The sequence below is a fragment of the Spermophilus citellus genome, assembly GCF_964194105.1.
Source record: "Spermophilus citellus genome assembly, chromosome: 1".
NCBI lineage: Eukaryota > Metazoa > Chordata > Mammalia > Rodentia > Sciuridae > Spermophilus > Spermophilus citellus.
In genome coordinates this window covers 69,026,183-69,044,003 of record NC_138182.1, presented here as the reverse complement: position 1 = coordinate 69,044,003, position 17,821 = coordinate 69,026,183, and the positions used below count along the sequence as shown (strand labels likewise).

Here is a 17,821-nt window from a genome sequence, read left to right as displayed (position 1 = left end):
ATGTATCAATGTCACATATTTTAGAGTTTGGTTATGGCCCCATCCCAATTGTACATACCATGTAGTACTGCAGTTGCTGTATCCTCATCTGCATACCTTGATGGAAGAGCTCCATGAGGATGGTAAGAATGTTTCTTGTGTATGGGCCATAGTAGGTATTCAATAAATATTACTTAATTAAGTGATTCTTAATTGTGAAAAACATTTTAAAAATATGCTTGCTACATTTTATCTGGTATCTATTGACCTAGTAACTTACTGCCATTCATTTAGTCTCTTCTTAACGCTAAATATAACATGGTAACTGCTACAATACAAACTGTAGGGGCATAAGCAGTGATCCTTATTTGAACTCACATTTTTCCACCTACAAAATGAAATTCCTTAAAACAATTTTTTTTAGTGTCTGTATGACCTAGTTTTCTCATCTGTTAAATAATAGTAGTATTTATATGATTAAGGTGAGAATGCTTGGTGCAGAGCAAGAATTCAACAAATGGAGGCTAGTATTATTTCATTTTTAGATCCATGCATAATAAACTCATCATACTTACTACTTCCAGAAAGAAAAGAGTAGCTAGGGAAAAAAATGGAAAGGAGGTTTACATTTTACTATACCTATTTTTGTTGATTTTTGAATATTGTACCAGATGCATGTTATTATTATATTGTATTAGTCAGCTTTGTGTTTTTATAATGAAATACCTGAAGCATCTCATTTATAAAGATAAAAGGTTCAGTTAGCTCAATTTTGGAGGGTCAAAGTCCAAGATCAGGCAGGCCCCATTTGTTTGGTTTCTGGTGAGGTTTGTGGATGGTGGCACATTATGGTGGGAGTGTGCGTTGGAGCAAATAGCTCCATTTCAAACAGGAGCAGAGAGAAGGAGAGTGATTTGAGGCCCCACAATCTCCTTTCAGGGTCTGCCTCCAATGGCTTAAGGCCTCCCACCAGGCTCCACTTTCGAAAGATTCTACCACCTCCAAATAGTGCCACCCAGGGGACCAAGCTTTAATATATGGACCTTTAGGGTACACCCAACACCCAAACCATAGCATGACTACTGAAAACAATGAATTAAAAAATACTTCATGTATATTTGCTTGTTTTAATCTCCATTATTAATAGTCTGAATGATGAATTTTAAAAACAGCAATAAAAACTTGGAATAATTCATCCATAATAAACTTAAAATAGATTCATTTTTAAATATGTTAGAGCCAAGTAGAAGCAGCAATTAAACTAGAAGCATTTCACAGGAAGGCAATTTTATTGAGGCATTAATATTGCTTTTAGCTGTAAAGGTTTTCATTAGCCTAGGGAGAAAATAATCAATAACATCAATGTAAATCCACATAATTTAAAATAGCATAAATTAGAAGTTTCACTCAATGATAAAGGAGTGTGTAGTGTGGGAAGGGTTTAATCTCTCCACATTAATACTCTCATTTAAATATACAGTGGTTTATCTCATATGCTTGGATGATATGGAGCTGTTTATCCTAAAAGCATGTATTAAATTCTCATTTTAACTTTATATGTTCTTTCATCTATCAAGTAGGTTTTATGACAACAGTTTTCAGACCATTGGAGGTACTTGAACTTCAACCACACATACTTCTGGATTATGCAGAAGGGCAAAAATGGGGATTGATAAAGCCTTATGGTGGAAGGAAAATCTGTTTCCTTTAGAGAAATTTTGAACTTCTGAAACAATGGGGATTGCGGGGATTTTAGTCACTCTCCTTTCTGTTCTTTGGAATTCAAGAGAGCTGTAGATTAATTCATTGTCTAGACATTTATTAATCATCCTCTGGATGCCAGACACTGTATGTTTGATTGGCAATCAATTGATATTCATACTCTGAATATTACTCTCTTTACCTACTTATTTTGAACTTTAACTTCTTCATCTAAAAAAAAAAAACAATGGCACTTTTATAATTCTTACCATCCATTTACCTGTCAGGAATATTAAGAAGTAGTATCTATATTTCAAGTGTAGGCAGAAAAAAATGAGTAATTACCTAAATTTTTGTCAAAACAATGTTGAAAGAAAAGAAAGTGTAATTAATTTCTCTGAATATTTCACATTTGTTAAAAAAATCTGTATTCTGAAAAAAAATCTGCATTCTGTTTATTCTATACAAAAACAATAGCAATGAACCAGGAAAAATATTATAAAACATGTATTGGACAACATTATTACAGGGAGTATTATAGGGAGTGTCTATAATTTGACCCCAGTTTAAAAAATTGACAGGTAGGTGTGGTGGTGCATGCTTGCCTGTGATTCCAGCTACTGAGAAGGCAGGAGGACTACAAGTTCAAGGCCAGCGCCAGCAACTTAGTGTTAGCAAGACCCAACACATATATACAATAAAATAAATAAAATAAAAAAATAAAAAAAGGGGACCAGCGACACAGCTCAGTGATAGAACACCCTGGGTTCAATTCCCAGTACCACAAAAGGCAAAAGGTATTGTAGGGCAGGTCGATCAGAAAACACACCAAGTCTCTGATTTGTCCAAATTGAAGAGTCTTTATTTAGCCGGCTGGCGACTGTTCTCCCGCAGGGCCCATAACTGTTTCTGCAAGGAACATCCCAGAGCCTGAGCATTTTAGGATATTTAAAGGAAAAAACTGCAAAAACCATATCCGGGTTGACATACCTGCAAGCAAGCAGGTACAGAAGCTGAACTGGGCAGTTAGCGAGACAATGCAATGGGTACACTGGTATTTACCACGAGACTTTCCAGGTTGGCAGAGCAGTAAGCAAGCAGAAAGGAAGTGGGTCAAAATGACCCTAGTGCAGCACAAGTCAGAGAATGGTTACTAATGTCTAGACCATGTCTGACAAGGTGCATTGCCCAACAAAAATGGAAACCAAAGAGAACAATTTTACATTGTATAAGAATTGCTATTTGTGTTGTCAAGTATGTTATTCTAGGTCACTATTAATGGGTACAGCAGCAGGGTTTTCCCATGAGAGAAACATTTCTTACATGATATGGAGTCTCAGGGTCAAATGGAGTCTGTTTGGTCATTGCCTCCTATAGCCTGGCCCATAACAAAGGTAGAAGCATGAAATCCTTCAAGAGCAAATTTGTATGATCAGCAGATATAAAAAGATTATTTGCTGTTTTTCTCTTATTTTCCCATTCTCTATTCTCCTAATGTCTGTACTCTATTTGTATTACTTTCTTACTTTTCTCTCCTTCCCTCTCTCCCTACTTCCTTCCTTTTTTATGTAGCAAGCATAGTCTTTATCATTTTTAACAAAATTGACAGCTAAAATTATATTTTAAAATTATATTTGTTGTGTATGGTATGTTCTGAAATATATATACATCAGAATGGTTAAATAAAGCTAATTAACATATGCATTACATCACATGGTTGTCATTTTTGTGGTAATAATATTTAAAATCTACTCTCAGCATTTTTTTTTTTTTGAATTGTCCCCTCTCCATGCTGTACTTGGGATTGATTTGAACCCAGGGATGCTCTACCACTGAGCTACATGCCCAGGCTTATTTATAACCACTGAGACTCCTCCTCCTCCTCTTCTTCTTCTTCTTCCTCCTTCTCCTTCTTCTTCAAATTATTTTGAGACAGAGTCTAAGTTGTTAAGGGCCTCACTAAGTTGCTGAGGCTGGCTTTGCACTTGCTATCCTCTTGCCTCAGCCTCCTGAGCTGCTGGGAATACAGGTGTGCGACATCATGAGTGGCTTATTTATTTATTTATAAAGAGACAAGGTATCCCTATGTTTTCTAGACTGCCAAGTATGTTATGCTAAATCACTATTAAAGGGTACAGACGTGGGGCTTTCCCATGGGAGAAGCATTTCTTACATGATATGGAGTCTCAGGGTAAAATGGAGTCTGTTTGGTCATTGACCATATAGCCTGGCCCATAACAAAGGTAGAAGCATGAAATCCGGGACTCATATTTGTGTTCCTTCTGCCACAGACTCCTGAGTTGCTAGTTGCTGGAATTATAGGTGTGTACCACCACCTCCAGCTCTTATTTATTGTTTTGGTGAGAGGAGATAGTCACGTTTTATTATTTTGGTAGTAACAGACTATACTAAGTTGTTAAACTTCCTTATCTCCTATAACTTCAAAAATAATTTTTATATTCACCTAAATTAAATTCAAGTGTTGAATAGAAATGAAGATATGCTTAGGTATGCCAGGTCTCAAAAATCTTCATCAAACAAGAAATATCCCTGAAAATACTCTTGGAGGAAGCACTCTAATAAGGAAAAGAACTACTAAAAATGTAAGAGAAGACTTGTGCAGTGGTGCATACCTGTAATCTCAACTACTCAGGAGCTTTAAGTCAACTTTCTATTGCTGAGGCAGGAGAATTGGGGCTGGGGGAATACAGCTAGAGATGCTAGCTTCAGTAATTTAGGGAGACCCTGTCTCAAAATCAAAATAATAAGGGCTGGAAATATAGCTCAGTGGTAGAGTACTTGTGCAAGGCCTTGAGTTCATTTCCTAGTACTGGAAGAAGAAAAAAAGTCAGTAGAAGTTACATGAACTTATATCAAAATACGATTCTTTAAAAATCAAGTAGATGGAACAGACTGAAATAAGCGACTACATAGGTAAATTGAATAATGATTTTTTAAAGATGAATTGAACTTGAGTTATTGAACTTGCATAATTTAATTATTTCAGATGAATTGAACTTAATGGAAAAAGTGTATTTTATTGGGCTGGGGGTGTATGTAGCTCAGTGTTAGAAGAATGGCCTAACGTGTGGGGTTATAGAGTCAATCCCCATTGCTGCAAAAAGCCCCCCAAAATGATATGTTTCATCTTATAATCTTCACTGAGGGACTGCTGTTTCCTATATACATACAGGTGTGAAAAAAAAAGAAGGAAACTATTAATCTGTGCTCATTCTTAACCATGGAGAAGAAAGGATTTCCTCTAAGGTAATAGGGTAGTCCTTTGAGATTCTGGGAATCTCTGACCTGCCTGATTGCTCTCTACAGATACTAAGAGCATCCAATTTATGACCTACTTCTGGGGGCCTATAACCTTGACCTTACAAGATTTCTTTGCTGAGTCAGTGGTCAAAGGAAAAGTAATGGGAAGCAGTTGTAGTAAATAGATAGATAGATAAATAGACACTTATAACATAAATCCCTGCCAACATTTGAACTCAGATCTGCCTTTGTGGTCTAGCCAACTGTTTCAGTCAACTTTTCATTGCTGTAAAATACCTGATGAAAATAATGTAGAGCTGGTAAAGTTTATCTGGGGACTCATGGTTTCAGAGGTCTCAGTCCATAGATGGTAGACTCCATTGCTTTGGGACCAAGGTGAGACAGAACATGAATCCTTCCAGGGCACATCCCAGTGACCCACTTGCTCCAGTCAAGTCTCACCTGCCTACAGTTACCACTCAGTAGGTCTAATCAAAATAGGATGGATTGATTAGGTTACATTTCTTGCAATCCAATCATTGCATTTCTGAATATTCCTATGTCAACACTGGAGCTTTTGGGGGACGCCTCCTATCCAAACCATAAAACAACCTTATTAGCCTAAAATGGGACCAACACAGAGAGAACAGAGCTGGGATATGAAGAAAGACTGCATCTTCTGGAGGGTGGTTTGTGGAAGTGCCCAGAAAGAGCTTCCATTTTCACTTGTCAAGGCTGGTTTTTGTTGTTGTTGTTGTAGATGGACACAATGTCTTTATTTATTTATTTTTATGTGGCTCTGAGGATCGAACCCAGTGCCTCACATGGACAAGGCAGGTGCTCTACCACTGAGCTACAGCCCCAGCTCTATCAAGGCTATTTTTGTTATTTCCTTAGCTTCCATTTCTTCCACAATCCACATAATACTAATTTAGACTACGCCAGACTCTTCACTGCTTCCCCAAGATGGCTAATGACAGTTTTCTATTCTGATTTGTAGATGAGACAGCTTGTCAGGAACTTCAGTCTCTGATCAGGGAGCTCGGTTTCAGCTCCCAACTTTTATTAGCTCCATCTCTAATCTTGCATGGACATTAAAACATGGTTCCTTAGCAATGAGACCTATTCTAGATCCCACAGCCTCATAAGTCATTGGCTTCAGCTATCACTTACTACTGTGTTTTGCTTTAACTCTTTCGTTTCTGGCATCTGGAAATCTGGAAATTTCTCTTGCCTGATTTTTTTTTTTTTCTGTCACATCTTAGCTGTGAAAAATTTGCTGAAAAAATTGCTCTGTCAGGTCTTACAGTTTTCTGAACTTCCCCTAGGAAGAGACACTCAAGCCTCTGGTTGGGGTTCCATGGCCCCCTTCACTGGCTCAGCCAAGGGGGACACAGCCAAGATTCCCTCTCTGGAGATCCACAGCACCTTAACCCCCTTTTTCTCCTTCTTTCTTATTCTCCATCTTTCAAGTTTGGGAAAACTTTAGTATCTATAGCAAGATAAACAGACACTTATAACATAAATTCTAAATCCTTTGCGTTTGCCAGGTCTTTAGCTTTGGCAGCCTGAAAGCTAAGAATGGACTCTTTTGTTCTCTGTGTTCTGCTGTGTCATCCTTTCCCTGAAGCAGGAAGATGGAATGCCACAGCTGCCAGGGCTGGGGCAAGGTCGCAGGGAACAGGGAACACTGGGGAAAACCCCCGAGGACATCTGAAGATACTATTCTTGGGGCTGGGGGAATATAGCTCAGTAATAGAGTACTTGCCTAGCATGCAGAAGGCCCTGGGTTCCATCCCCAGCACCAAAGGGGAAAAAAAAAAAGGTTGTGGTGTTTATAATCCCCAGCCAGAATCCCATCACTATTTTTGAGAGTCATTCTGTTATTTTTCTAGTGTTTTATAATTAGCTGGTAGGTGTATTTAGTACGTTAACCAGAAATTAGCTAATTAAATAATTTGGTATGTTACCTCTCTGATAGTAAAACTCTTACTCTAAGTTTCCTAAATTTCTTTTTTTTAAATTTTTATTTATTTATTTTTAATTGTTGGACGTTCAAAACATTACATAGTTCTTAATATATCATATTTCACAGTTTGATTCAAGTGGGTTATGAACTCCCATTTTTACCCCGTATACAGATTGCTGTATCACATCAGTTACACTTCCATTGATTTACATATTGCCATTCTCTAGTTTCTTAAATTTCTTTTTTTTTTTTTTATTGGTTGTTCACAACATTTACAAAGCTCTTGACATAACATACTTCATACATTGGACTGAAGTGGGTTATGAACTCCCAATTTTACCCCAAATGCAGATTGCAGAGTCACATCGGTTACACTTCCACAATTTTACATAATGTCCTATTGGTCATTGTTGTATTCTGCTACCTTTCCTATCCCCTACTATCCCCGCTCCCCACCCCTCCCAACTTCTCTCTCTACCCCATCTACTGTAATTCATTTCTCTCCTTGTTTATTTTCCCATTCCCTCACAACCTCTTGTATGTAGTTTTGTATAGCAATGAGGGTCTCCCTTCATTTCCATGCAATTTCCCTTTTCTCTCCCTTTCCCAATCCCTAAAAAACAAATACCAAATGTCTTCTTTGATATAATGAGAGCAACTATGAACAGAGCAGGGAGGAAGAGTAGGAAGAAAAGAGTAACATTAATCAGTGACATGAGATGGGAGGGAAAGGGAGAGAATAGTTTCTTAAATTTCAATGAGCTATTTACTCACTTCAACATTCAAACATTCAATACTCACCAAGTACCTAGTAATTATCAGCTACTGGGCTTTCTGCTGGAGGAAAGGCCAGGACAAATCAAACAACCCATTCTCTTTAAGATGTTCCCTTTGTGGTGGAATCCCATCATCAATACATTCCCATTCTAGCAGAATGTATAGAAAAGAGAGCAAAGAAAAGGAAGCCACTCATTCTGGCTGGGGAGATAAGAAATATCTTCACAAAAGAGAAGACCCTTGAGTTGGGTCTTGAAGAAGGAATAGTTGTTCAAGTAGTGAAGGATGGAGGAATTCACCTTGTGTGGTGGTAGAAGGCAATTTGAAAGAAGCCAGTGTAGTCCCATAACATAAAAGCTGAAAACTGAGAGGTTGCCTGGCTATATGAGTAGGAGAAGGGAAGAGGCAAATATATCTGTGAACATTTGATCACTGTGCTTTAGGGAAAGTATCTTTGCTTAGAGATGATTTTTTTCTTTTTTTTTTTTTTGTGGGGGGGTACTGGGGATTGAACCAAGGGGCGCTTAACCACTGAGCCACATCCCCAGCCCTCCCCTGTTTTAAAAATATATTTTTAAATATCTTTATTTTGTTTTTTTAATTTACTTTAATGTGGTGCTGAGGATCGAACCCAGTGCCTCACATATGGGAGGCAAGCACTCTGCCACTGAGCCACAATCCCAGCTCCCATATCCACAGCCCTAATTTTTATTTTTTAGTTTGAGACAGGGTTTCACCAAGTTGCTCAGATGCTTAGAGATTTTTAAGCAGGGAAGAAAAATGAAAGATTGTGTCACAAAAAGGGTGGGGTGGGGGAGGAAGGGAGGAAGAGGGAGAGAGGAGAGCCAGAGAGAGGCATTCCTACACAAGGGGGTGGGTGTTAGAAAAAGAGCACAGCATGTGCTTGGGAGCAAGGAAACAAGCTAAGAGACTACAACGCAACTTTGCAATCTTCCACTATCATATTAGCGCAGGCCCTTATATTTCTCATGAGGTATAAACTTTTTAAAAACTAAGATTTGACTGTATCTTACAACAAATTAGAATTGATCAATTTCCATTGGAATATAAGGGGAACACTCTAAAAGTAAATATATGAAGTTCATGTTTGCATACCACGGGTGGAGAGTCCTACAAGACAACTCAGGAAAGATCTTCCATTAGGTTGTTGAAAGTTCTTTTTATGAGCATATTCTTTGGGTCTTTTGGGGGGCTGGGGTAGGGGAAGTTGAAAGTAAAAGGGTTGGGGGCCTGAGGCATAGTTATAGCCTCACCATTTAGTAAACATCATATTCTGTGTAATACCTACCCAGACGTTTTAGTTGCATTTTGTCTTCTCATCTTTCTCTGAATTCAAGTTGAGTACTTTTTGTGCGTATAATTCTGTAAGTTCTGCCAATGAAACAATGGTGATAGTTTACCACCTAGTTCATCTATGTACTAAGTCAAATGTATGAATGACTAGAAAATAACTTACATTAAACATGTACTTAGTCAGGCATAGTGGCTCACATCTGTAATCCCAGTGACTTCAGAGACTGAGGCAAGAGAATTGCAAGTTTGAGGCCAGCCTCAGCAATTTAGTGAGATCCTGCCTTGAAATAAAACAAACAAACAAACAAACAAAAAGGCTTGAGGATGTAGCTTAGTGATAAAGCACCTCTAGGTTCAATTCCCAGTATAGCAAAGCAAAACAAACAAAACAAAACAAAACAAAACATGTACTGGAGTATAACAATTTTATTTGATAGTCTAGCACAGATTAACAATAAGATAGCAAACAAGCCAACAATCTCAGTGGCTTAACTCAATGAGAGCTTATTTCCTATGCTTGAGGGGTCTGCTGTGTGGCTGGGAGATTCTCCAGAACAGATGCCCACCTTGTGGTGGCTCAGCACCCTGGGTTGCTGTGATCAGGAGGCACCTTCATATGGAGGTGTTGTTTTCACCATGACCACTGGAGAGCAAGAGTGGGCTGACTGTGGACTACTGTGCAGGCAATTAAATGCTTCTATTCCAGATGTGACCCAAGTCACTTCTGTCCACATTTCACTGTCAAAATAAATCATATAAATAACCATGGCTAACTTCAAGGAGGGCAGAAAAAACTATCTTTTCATGTGTCAGGCTCAGAAACATAGTAAGATAAATATTATAGAAATTTTTTTTAAAGAGAGAGAGAGGAGGGGGGAGGGAGAATTTTTTAATATTTATTTTTCAGTTTTCGGCAGACACAACATCTTTGTATGTGGTGCTGAGGATCGAACCCGGGCCGCACGCATGCTACCGCTTGAGCCACATCCCCAGCCCATATTATAGAAATCTTACAAAAGGAAGGGTGATGGGCATTCCAGAGCAAAAATCAATTTAACTTAAGCATGTCATAAAATAAAAGACCATCCTCTCATTTTTCCATCAATAATTGAAAATTTGTTTGGTGTTACTTCACTTTATTATGTCCATAGGAACGGGCTACCAGAGGTTTCTCATCAATCCTAGCTCCCAAGCTGGTTGATTTAGTGGAACCTACAAGACTTCTGTGATTTTTCCATATGTTTTGTTCTTTTCTTTCTCAACTCTCATATGTGTAGCCATCCTTGTGAGAGATTTTCTGTAAGGTTCTAAAAGGTCTTAGTCTATGTTTTCAGAACTCATTATTGCTTCTTGAGGATATGAGTCTATTTTACACAAAGGTTTTTGGAGTGGTTAACCCAAACAACTTTGACCCAATCGATCAATAATATCTCCATCTTGGAGCTAAGGTACTTATTAATAAGCGGCCACCAGGGTGCCCCCAGAAATTCAGCACAGGAATAATGGCAGTTGATCTTATTGCTAAATAGGAGGGGAAAAAATTGGCTCCAGGGTATTAGGAAAAGAAAGAACACCATTAAAGTAAAAAGTAATAGGAAACTGAGGTTTTCATTTTTCCTATAAGCATTTGGGACAAAGTCAGGAAGTTCAGGGTCTTTCCTAATTATTTTGTGTTTATCTCTTATGCAATTCTTACCACTCAGTAAGAGTAAACAGAATGAGTATGATGTGTTAAAATAGGAAAAGGAATACTTCTCTACCTTTCTGTTTTAAAATTAGAATGATCAGATTTCCCTGAAATGTTTTCTGAGTTTTTTTTTTTGAAATACATATATCCAAATACAAAGGTGTGAAAAATTCACACTAGATTTTAACCGGAGGTATACATAACAAAGTGTGATTTGTCCATATTTTAAGAAGTTAACTACATTAAGAAATAGGTCAGAGAGACTGCGTCTGATAGAAGAAAAAGTTGGCTCCGATCTACAGATTGTGGGGTCGGGCTCCAAATTCCTTAATAGGACACCCATAGCACAAGAGTTAATAACAAGAATCAACAAATGGGACTTACTTAAACTAAAAAGTTTTTTCTCAGCAAGAGAAACAATAAGAGAGGTAAATAGGGAGCCTACATCCTGGGAACAAATTTTTACTCCTCACACTTCAGATAGAGCCCTAATATCCAGAGTATACAAAGAACTCAAAAAGTTAGACAATAAGATAACAAATAACCCAATCAACAAATGGGCCAAGGACCTGAACAGACACTTCTCAGAGGAGGATATACAATCAATCAACAAGTACATGAAAAAATGCTCTCCGTCTCTAGCAGTCAGAGAAATGCAAATCAAAACCACCCTAAGATACCATCTCACTCCAGTAAGATTGGCAGCCACTATGAAGTCAAACAACAACAAGTGCTGGCGAGGATGTGGAGAAAAGGGTACACTTGTACATTGTTGGTGGGACTGCAAATTGGTGCGGCCAATTTGGAAAGCAGTTTGGAGATTCCTGGGAAAGCTGGGAATGGAACCACCATTTAACCCTGCTATTGCCCTTCTCGGACTATTCCCTGAAGACATTAAAAGAGCATGCTACAGGGATACTGCCACATCGATGTTCATAGCAGCACAATTCACAATAGCTAGACTGTGGAACCAACCCAGATGCCCTTCAATAGATGAATGGATAAAAAAATGTGGCATTTACACACCATGGAATATTACGCAGCACTAAAAAATGACAAAATCATGGAATTTGCAGGGAAATGGATGGCACTAGGGCAGATTATGCTTAGTGAAGCTAGCCAATCCCTAAAAAACAAATACCAAATGTCTTCTTTGATATAATGAGAGCAACTATGAATAGAGCAGGGAGGAAGAGCAGGAAGAAAAGATTAACATTAAACAGAGACATGAGATGGGAGGGAAAGGGAGAGAAAAGGGAAATTGCATGGAAATGAAGGGAGACCCTCTTTGCTATACAAAATTACATATAAGAGGTTGTGAGGGGAATGGGAAAATAAACAAGGAGAGAAATGAATTACAGTAGATGGGGTAGAGAGAGAAGATGGGAGGGGAGGGGAGGGGGGATAGTAGGGGATAGGAAAGGTAGCAGAATACAACAATTACTAATAGGGCATTATGTAAAATTGTGGATGTGTAAGCGACGTGATTCTGCAATCTGCATTTGGGGTAAAATTGGGGGTTCATAACCCACTTCAATCTAATGTATGAAATATGGTATGTCAAGAGCTTTGTAATGTTGTGAACAACCAATAAAAAAAAAAAAAAGAAATAGGAAGCGGGCTCATATGTAGCTCAGTGGTAGAGCATTGCCTAGCATGAAGTCAACTGAGTTGGATTTCCTCACCAAAAACCAAATAAGATACTGCTCTCCCTCCCAAAGATTCATGTTGTCAAACTATTTTAAATCTTAAAGTAAAAGTTGGAATTAAAATACTTTGTAATATTGTGACTCAAAACACGAGTAGTTTTTGAGATTGTTAGGAAAGAGGATGCAGAAAATAATGTTCAGGCTTGAGAAGAAATTGAAACTAAGCAATACTGTTAATTTTTTTTTTCCAGTGCCCCATTGCGAGTGGTCCCTTCTCCAGGGGGCAGCAGAGATACCCAGGAGGGGACCGAGATTGGCCGACTCTCCCGGGCCGTGCCCGCGCCAGACTCTGGGGCTCCTGCTCCCTGGGGCGAATTGGCCGGGCGGGGGCGGGAGGAAGAGGCGGAGAGGCGGCTTCACAGATAAGCCTTCGCAGGCGAAGCTCTCTGCCCGCCGGACGGGAGGAGGGGGTAGCAGCCCGATTAAAGAAGCAGCCTGGAAGGAAGGAAGGAAGGAGCGAGGGAGGGACGGGAACAGCAGCAGCAGCAGCAGGAGGAGGAGGAGCAGCGAGCCGGGCTGCAGCGGCGCGGGAGGAGGAGCGGCCCCCGCGAGGCTACGTTTTGTTTTTGTTATTTTCCATGCGAATAGTTCTCGCAGGCTTTTCCCCAGCACAGAGCGCGCCGCAGCCCGGCGGCCCCGACCTTCCAGGTGACAGCCGGTCACCCTGGTAGGAGTCAGCTCCGCCCCAAGTCACCCCCCTCCCGCCCACAGTCCCATTCCCCGCCCAGCCTCCCGGTGCCTGCCCGAGGCCAGCGCGGCGGCCGCAGCGGGCTGCAGCGCTGGAGCGGGCGGCGGCTGGGGCCCTTGGCGAGGTGCTTTTACCCTGCAGACCCGCGGCAGAGGAAGGGGGAAGTCGGCCCGGAGGCGCGAGCTGGAGAAAGGAGGATGTCCATTTAACCCGCACCCTCCTGCCCGTCCACTGCTGGGCGCTCGTCTGGGTGCCAGCAGCTAGAGCCTCCGAGCCGTGCCCGGAGAAGTGCCGCATGGGGCAGGGCCGCTGAAACACCGACTTCGGGGTCTCGTCGCGCCCAAACGGGCGCGGGGGCCCGTTGTGGTAGTTGGCACAGTTTCGGCCCCGCTTTCAAAGCCAGAGCTGGGAGCGCGGTGTGCCTGGTCTGCCACCCCGCTGCCCTCGTGAGGCGCGAGTTATGGAGCCGCCCAGCTGCATTCAGGATGAGCCGTTCCCGCACCCCTTGGAGCCTGAGCCGGGCGCACCAGCGCAGCCCGGTTCCGGGAAGCCCGGCGACAAACGGTTTCGGCTGTGGTACGTGGGAGGGTCGTGCCTGGACCACAGAACCACGCTGCCCATGCTGCCCTGGCTCATGGCCGAGATCCGCCGGCGCAGCCAGAAGCCCGAAGCGGGAGGCTGTGGGGCGCCGGCGGCCCGAGAGGTACTCCTGGTGCTCAGCGCGCCCTTTCTGCGTTGCATCCCCGCGCCCTGCGCCGGAGCCGCGGGGAGCGCTGGCCCCGCGGCCACGCAGCCCAACCCTGCAGTGTTCATCTTCGAGCACAAGGCACAGCATATCTCGCGTTTCATCCACAACAGCCACGACCTCACCTACTTTGCCTACCTGATCAAGGCGCAACCCGATGACCCCGAGTCACAGATGGCCTGTCACGTTTTCCGCGCCACAGACCCTAACCAGGCAAGTCCCGGGCGCGGGGGTGGGCCTGGCTGTTGAGGGTGCTAGAGCAAGACTCCAGGGCAAGGACCCCACTTTAAGGTCCGGCAGTGGTTGGGCTGCTGGCGCGCGCGCTCCACGTGGCGCGCTCGAGTGCTCCGCTTGCTAGTCTCCGGGGACCTGAGAGTGGGCGAGAAGGCGTTTGGTGGCTGGGCGTGCGGCCGGAGCAGACGGCTTACAGACTGGGGGGGGGGGGGGAGGCGGCGGAGAGCAGTCCCGGGACAGAGGAAGAGCTGGGGCTTTAGGGGAAGACACGGGGAGAAGCGCGTCTTGAGAGTTCTGCGGTGTCAGGGGTGTGACTGCAAAGAGCTTGCCTGTCCTCCCCTGGTATTTTTGTGTGTGCACGTGTGAGTGTGTTATTGGGAACGGAGGAGAGGGTTGGGTTCCTAGAGGCCCTTGTTCTCAGTCTCCTGGAGCCCTGCACCTTAACCCGTTTGACCGGTCGAAGCCAGATCACAGCAGCACCTGCAGGTATCCTGTCCCGGAGGCGATTTCCAACCCGGGTTTAGGGAAAAAGTTACTAGACCTTGTCAGATTGGCAGCAAAATACGAGTCTGCATTTGGATGTTGTGTGGGAAGAAGACCTTATTTGCGTGTGACACACTCTTTGGAAACAAAATTAATACATACTTGGGTGACTTAAAAACCCGTGTAATAGAAGAGGTTTCAAATGCCATTTACAAAAATGGTTTTCTTTTCCATTTTCGCCCAATAGTTTACAAAATCTAAGTGTTCTATTACTAAACTTAACTTTGACTTCCTTCAAAACAGGTACAGTCCTTATCTAACAGCGACAGGAAAACTTTACCACAGTGATTGTGCCTTTGAAAACAGGCTTTAAAAAACGTGTAAAGAGTTTATTTTTTAAAAACAATATCAAAAGCCCAAAGTGCTGTTTTAAAAATGATTATTTAATGTTGATAAAGTACTTTAAGTTCTTTGGAAAAATAGCGGTGTCTAAATATAAATAAATAAAGTCTCAGGTTGGACCATGTGGTGTTCTTTTGCTAGCTGGGAAATTAATAATAGAAAGATGAGAAAAACATCCTATAAATAAGGTTTAATTTTTGTCTTATTTCATAATTCTAGGGACTGTAACTGAAAGACATTTTGTTTGACCAAGTCTTTCACAAAAGGCCAATAGCTGAATTGAAGAAAATAAAAGTTTATTGTATTTGCTTTCAACACTTTGCAAAATACTTAAAACATATTAATAATCAGAACTCTTAGTGTGAACACAGCAATTTTAATTTGTGATCACTGTTACATATATGGCAGATTGCCTTGGTATAGATTCTCTCAAAATCCTAACCATGATTAGTGAATTTTAGTTTATGCTCATTTGTTCAAAATTTATTTTTAGCTCTCATGTATGATAAAATTGGAAAGTTTCTGAACGTTATCACCATCTTTCTTTATTTAACATGTTTGGTTATGGCAGTAAGGAGGAATAAATTGCATTTTTCCAGGACTTAAAGAAATGTTTCATGACTCTTGGTAGTTTGTGTTAAGGCTTTTGATGTTGCTTTTTTCCCAATTCTGGTACATGACACATTATTGCTAATTTCATTGTTGTCATGGTACCTTGGATTCTCAACAGTGACTGTTGAGCCCCTGCTGGACTCAATGGTTGGCAATTAAAAACATCCTTTTATTCTTCCTCATTATATATTTAAGTGTTAGAAGAAGAATGTATTATTACTTTATAAATACTGTGTTTAGGCCTATTCTCTTTTAGTCTAGAGGCAGCAATTGAAAGCCATATGGCTTTCTGATAAAAGGAAAAAAAAACAAGCCCCAACTTTCATTGTCATTTCCCAGATGAATCCTTGATCTAAAGATATGGACTCTTATTTGCTTTGAAATAAGAGAATCCCTGGCAGAGGATCATTAATTTGAAGGGTCAGACATCATATCTTTAGGGATTATCTCCAGTTATTAATCAGTGGTACAAACTCAAATACCAGAGAAGAGAGAGGGCTGAGGTGGGCTGTGAACGACTAGGTTGTGGGCATCCTTTCTCAGAGTGCTACCCAACTCTGACTGGAAGTTACAGATATGAATGCAAAGCTCAGTGTTGCCCGGACTTCCAATTTCCCAAGATAAAGTGGAAATCTGAAATTTTCTGTTGGATTTCACATTTTAAAGTAATGGCAAATGTTTTAAACTTTTAGAACCTCTCTGGGCCAAACAATATACATTTGAGGATTGGCTTCAAAGATTGGTGGGCTGCCACTTTGGACTTCTGGTATATTTGTTGAGTGGACGAGTGCAGTCATCAACACTGTCTTGTTTCCTACATTTCCTTTTGGGCATCTGAGTTTACTCCATATAGTTCTCATAGGTGGGAGAGTTGGGATCATTGTTTTTCAAGAATTTGTCTTAATACTCCCAGAAGTGGTGATTCTGCTGGGAGATGTTTTAAAGGGATGAGTTCAACATATTTTTATCATCCAGGAGTGTGCTGCATATGGAGTAGTTTCTGGATGGTTCTGGGTAACCTTGCAGTCAGAAGGAAGGAGACCGGCTGTTTGCTTTGTCCTGAATTCTACATTTAAAATGCAGAATTATTTATTGGACTTGGGATCATTGTTAAGGGAGTCTACTGTTTTCTGCATTCACTGAACAAAGTATGAAGAGTAGCCTAGAGCAATGAGCCTGCCTCTGTCTCTCATGCCTGTTGCTTTGTACAGTGGACCCATCTGTAGGATGACCATAAAATTTTTTTTATTTGGGGCAATTTTTTTATTGTGAAAGGGGGCACCACTAATAATTATACAAGCAGAACAAATTATAAATCTTGACTGTTCAGGGCAAACTGGGACCTATATTCACCATAGGAAAATTGCAAAGTTTGTGTTCCTGCTGGGACACTGAGTTGGAGGATTGTGGTTTCTAATAGAAAATGATAATGTTGGGCTGGGGTTGTGGCTCATTGGTAGAGCACTTGCCTAGTATGTGTGAGGTCCTGGGTTCTATCCTCAGCACCACATGTAAATAAATAAAATAAAGGTATTGTGTCCATCTACAACTAAAAAAAAATTTTTTTAAAAAGTGATAATGTGCAGAATATCTACTGAAATCTCTTTTCTGACCTCAGAGTGCTGTGCCTGTAGGTTGGGTCTGGGGAGTTGCCATGGTGATGTGTCCTCTGGCTCCATATCTCTCTGTTGGGCAGAGTCAACTTAGAGATGTGAGTCCAGAGCTGCACTCAACCAGAAGGGCCTAATGCACAGTCTCTTCTTTCAGGTGCAAAGAGAGGCAGAGATGGGGGTCAAGTACCTGACAAAAGGAATGGGTCCCACTTACTTAAGCCTGTGTAGTCTTATGGAGGAGAAATGTCAGGGCTAGCACTTTTCAACCTAACATGGATATTTGAACTAGGAAAGGAACTAAATACGTATATTCTTTAAAATCTCACTGGCATAATTTGTGTTGTAGACTTAGAACCCATTGGGGAACCAAGAATACCTGATTCTTTCCTTAAGATCTAGCATAGGTCTCTAGTGTTTTGCCACTACTTATCTCTGTCTGCTTTCTGAAAGAGACTGCATAACATTACCTCAGTTTCTCTGTTTAAAAAGAGTTGTTTATGTTACAAATATTTTACAAAAAAAGCAGTTATTGTTTATGAGGATTAGAGATTAAAAGTATTAACATTTGCATGAGACTTTGACAGTGTGATTTTATTTCATAATTATGGAATGAATGGATCTTTAAGACAAAAACATAGTAATTATAG

The 17,821-nt window shown here is 41.0% G+C and overlaps 1 protein-coding gene across 3 annotated transcripts in view; it reads left to right on the top strand.

Moving 5' to 3' along the window:
• Window positions 1–12,729: 12,729 nt before the first annotated feature.
• The window catches only part of TBC1D4 (TBC1 domain family member 4), a 211,094-nt gene continuing 206,002 nt past the window's right edge, over window positions 12,730–17,821 (top strand). The window contains exon 1 of one of the 3 annotated variants that reach the window (XM_081286339.1): window positions 12,730–14,043. In XM_081286339.1, the coding sequence (XP_081142465.1) occupies window positions 13,546–14,043 (498 nt within the window). In that variant the 5' untranslated portion in view covers window positions 12,730–13,545. Of the gene's footprint in view, window positions 14,044–14,356; window positions 14,551–17,821 lie in introns of those variants that run through there. The other 2 variants (XM_081286338.1, XM_081286340.1) reach the window with 2 other exon arrangements.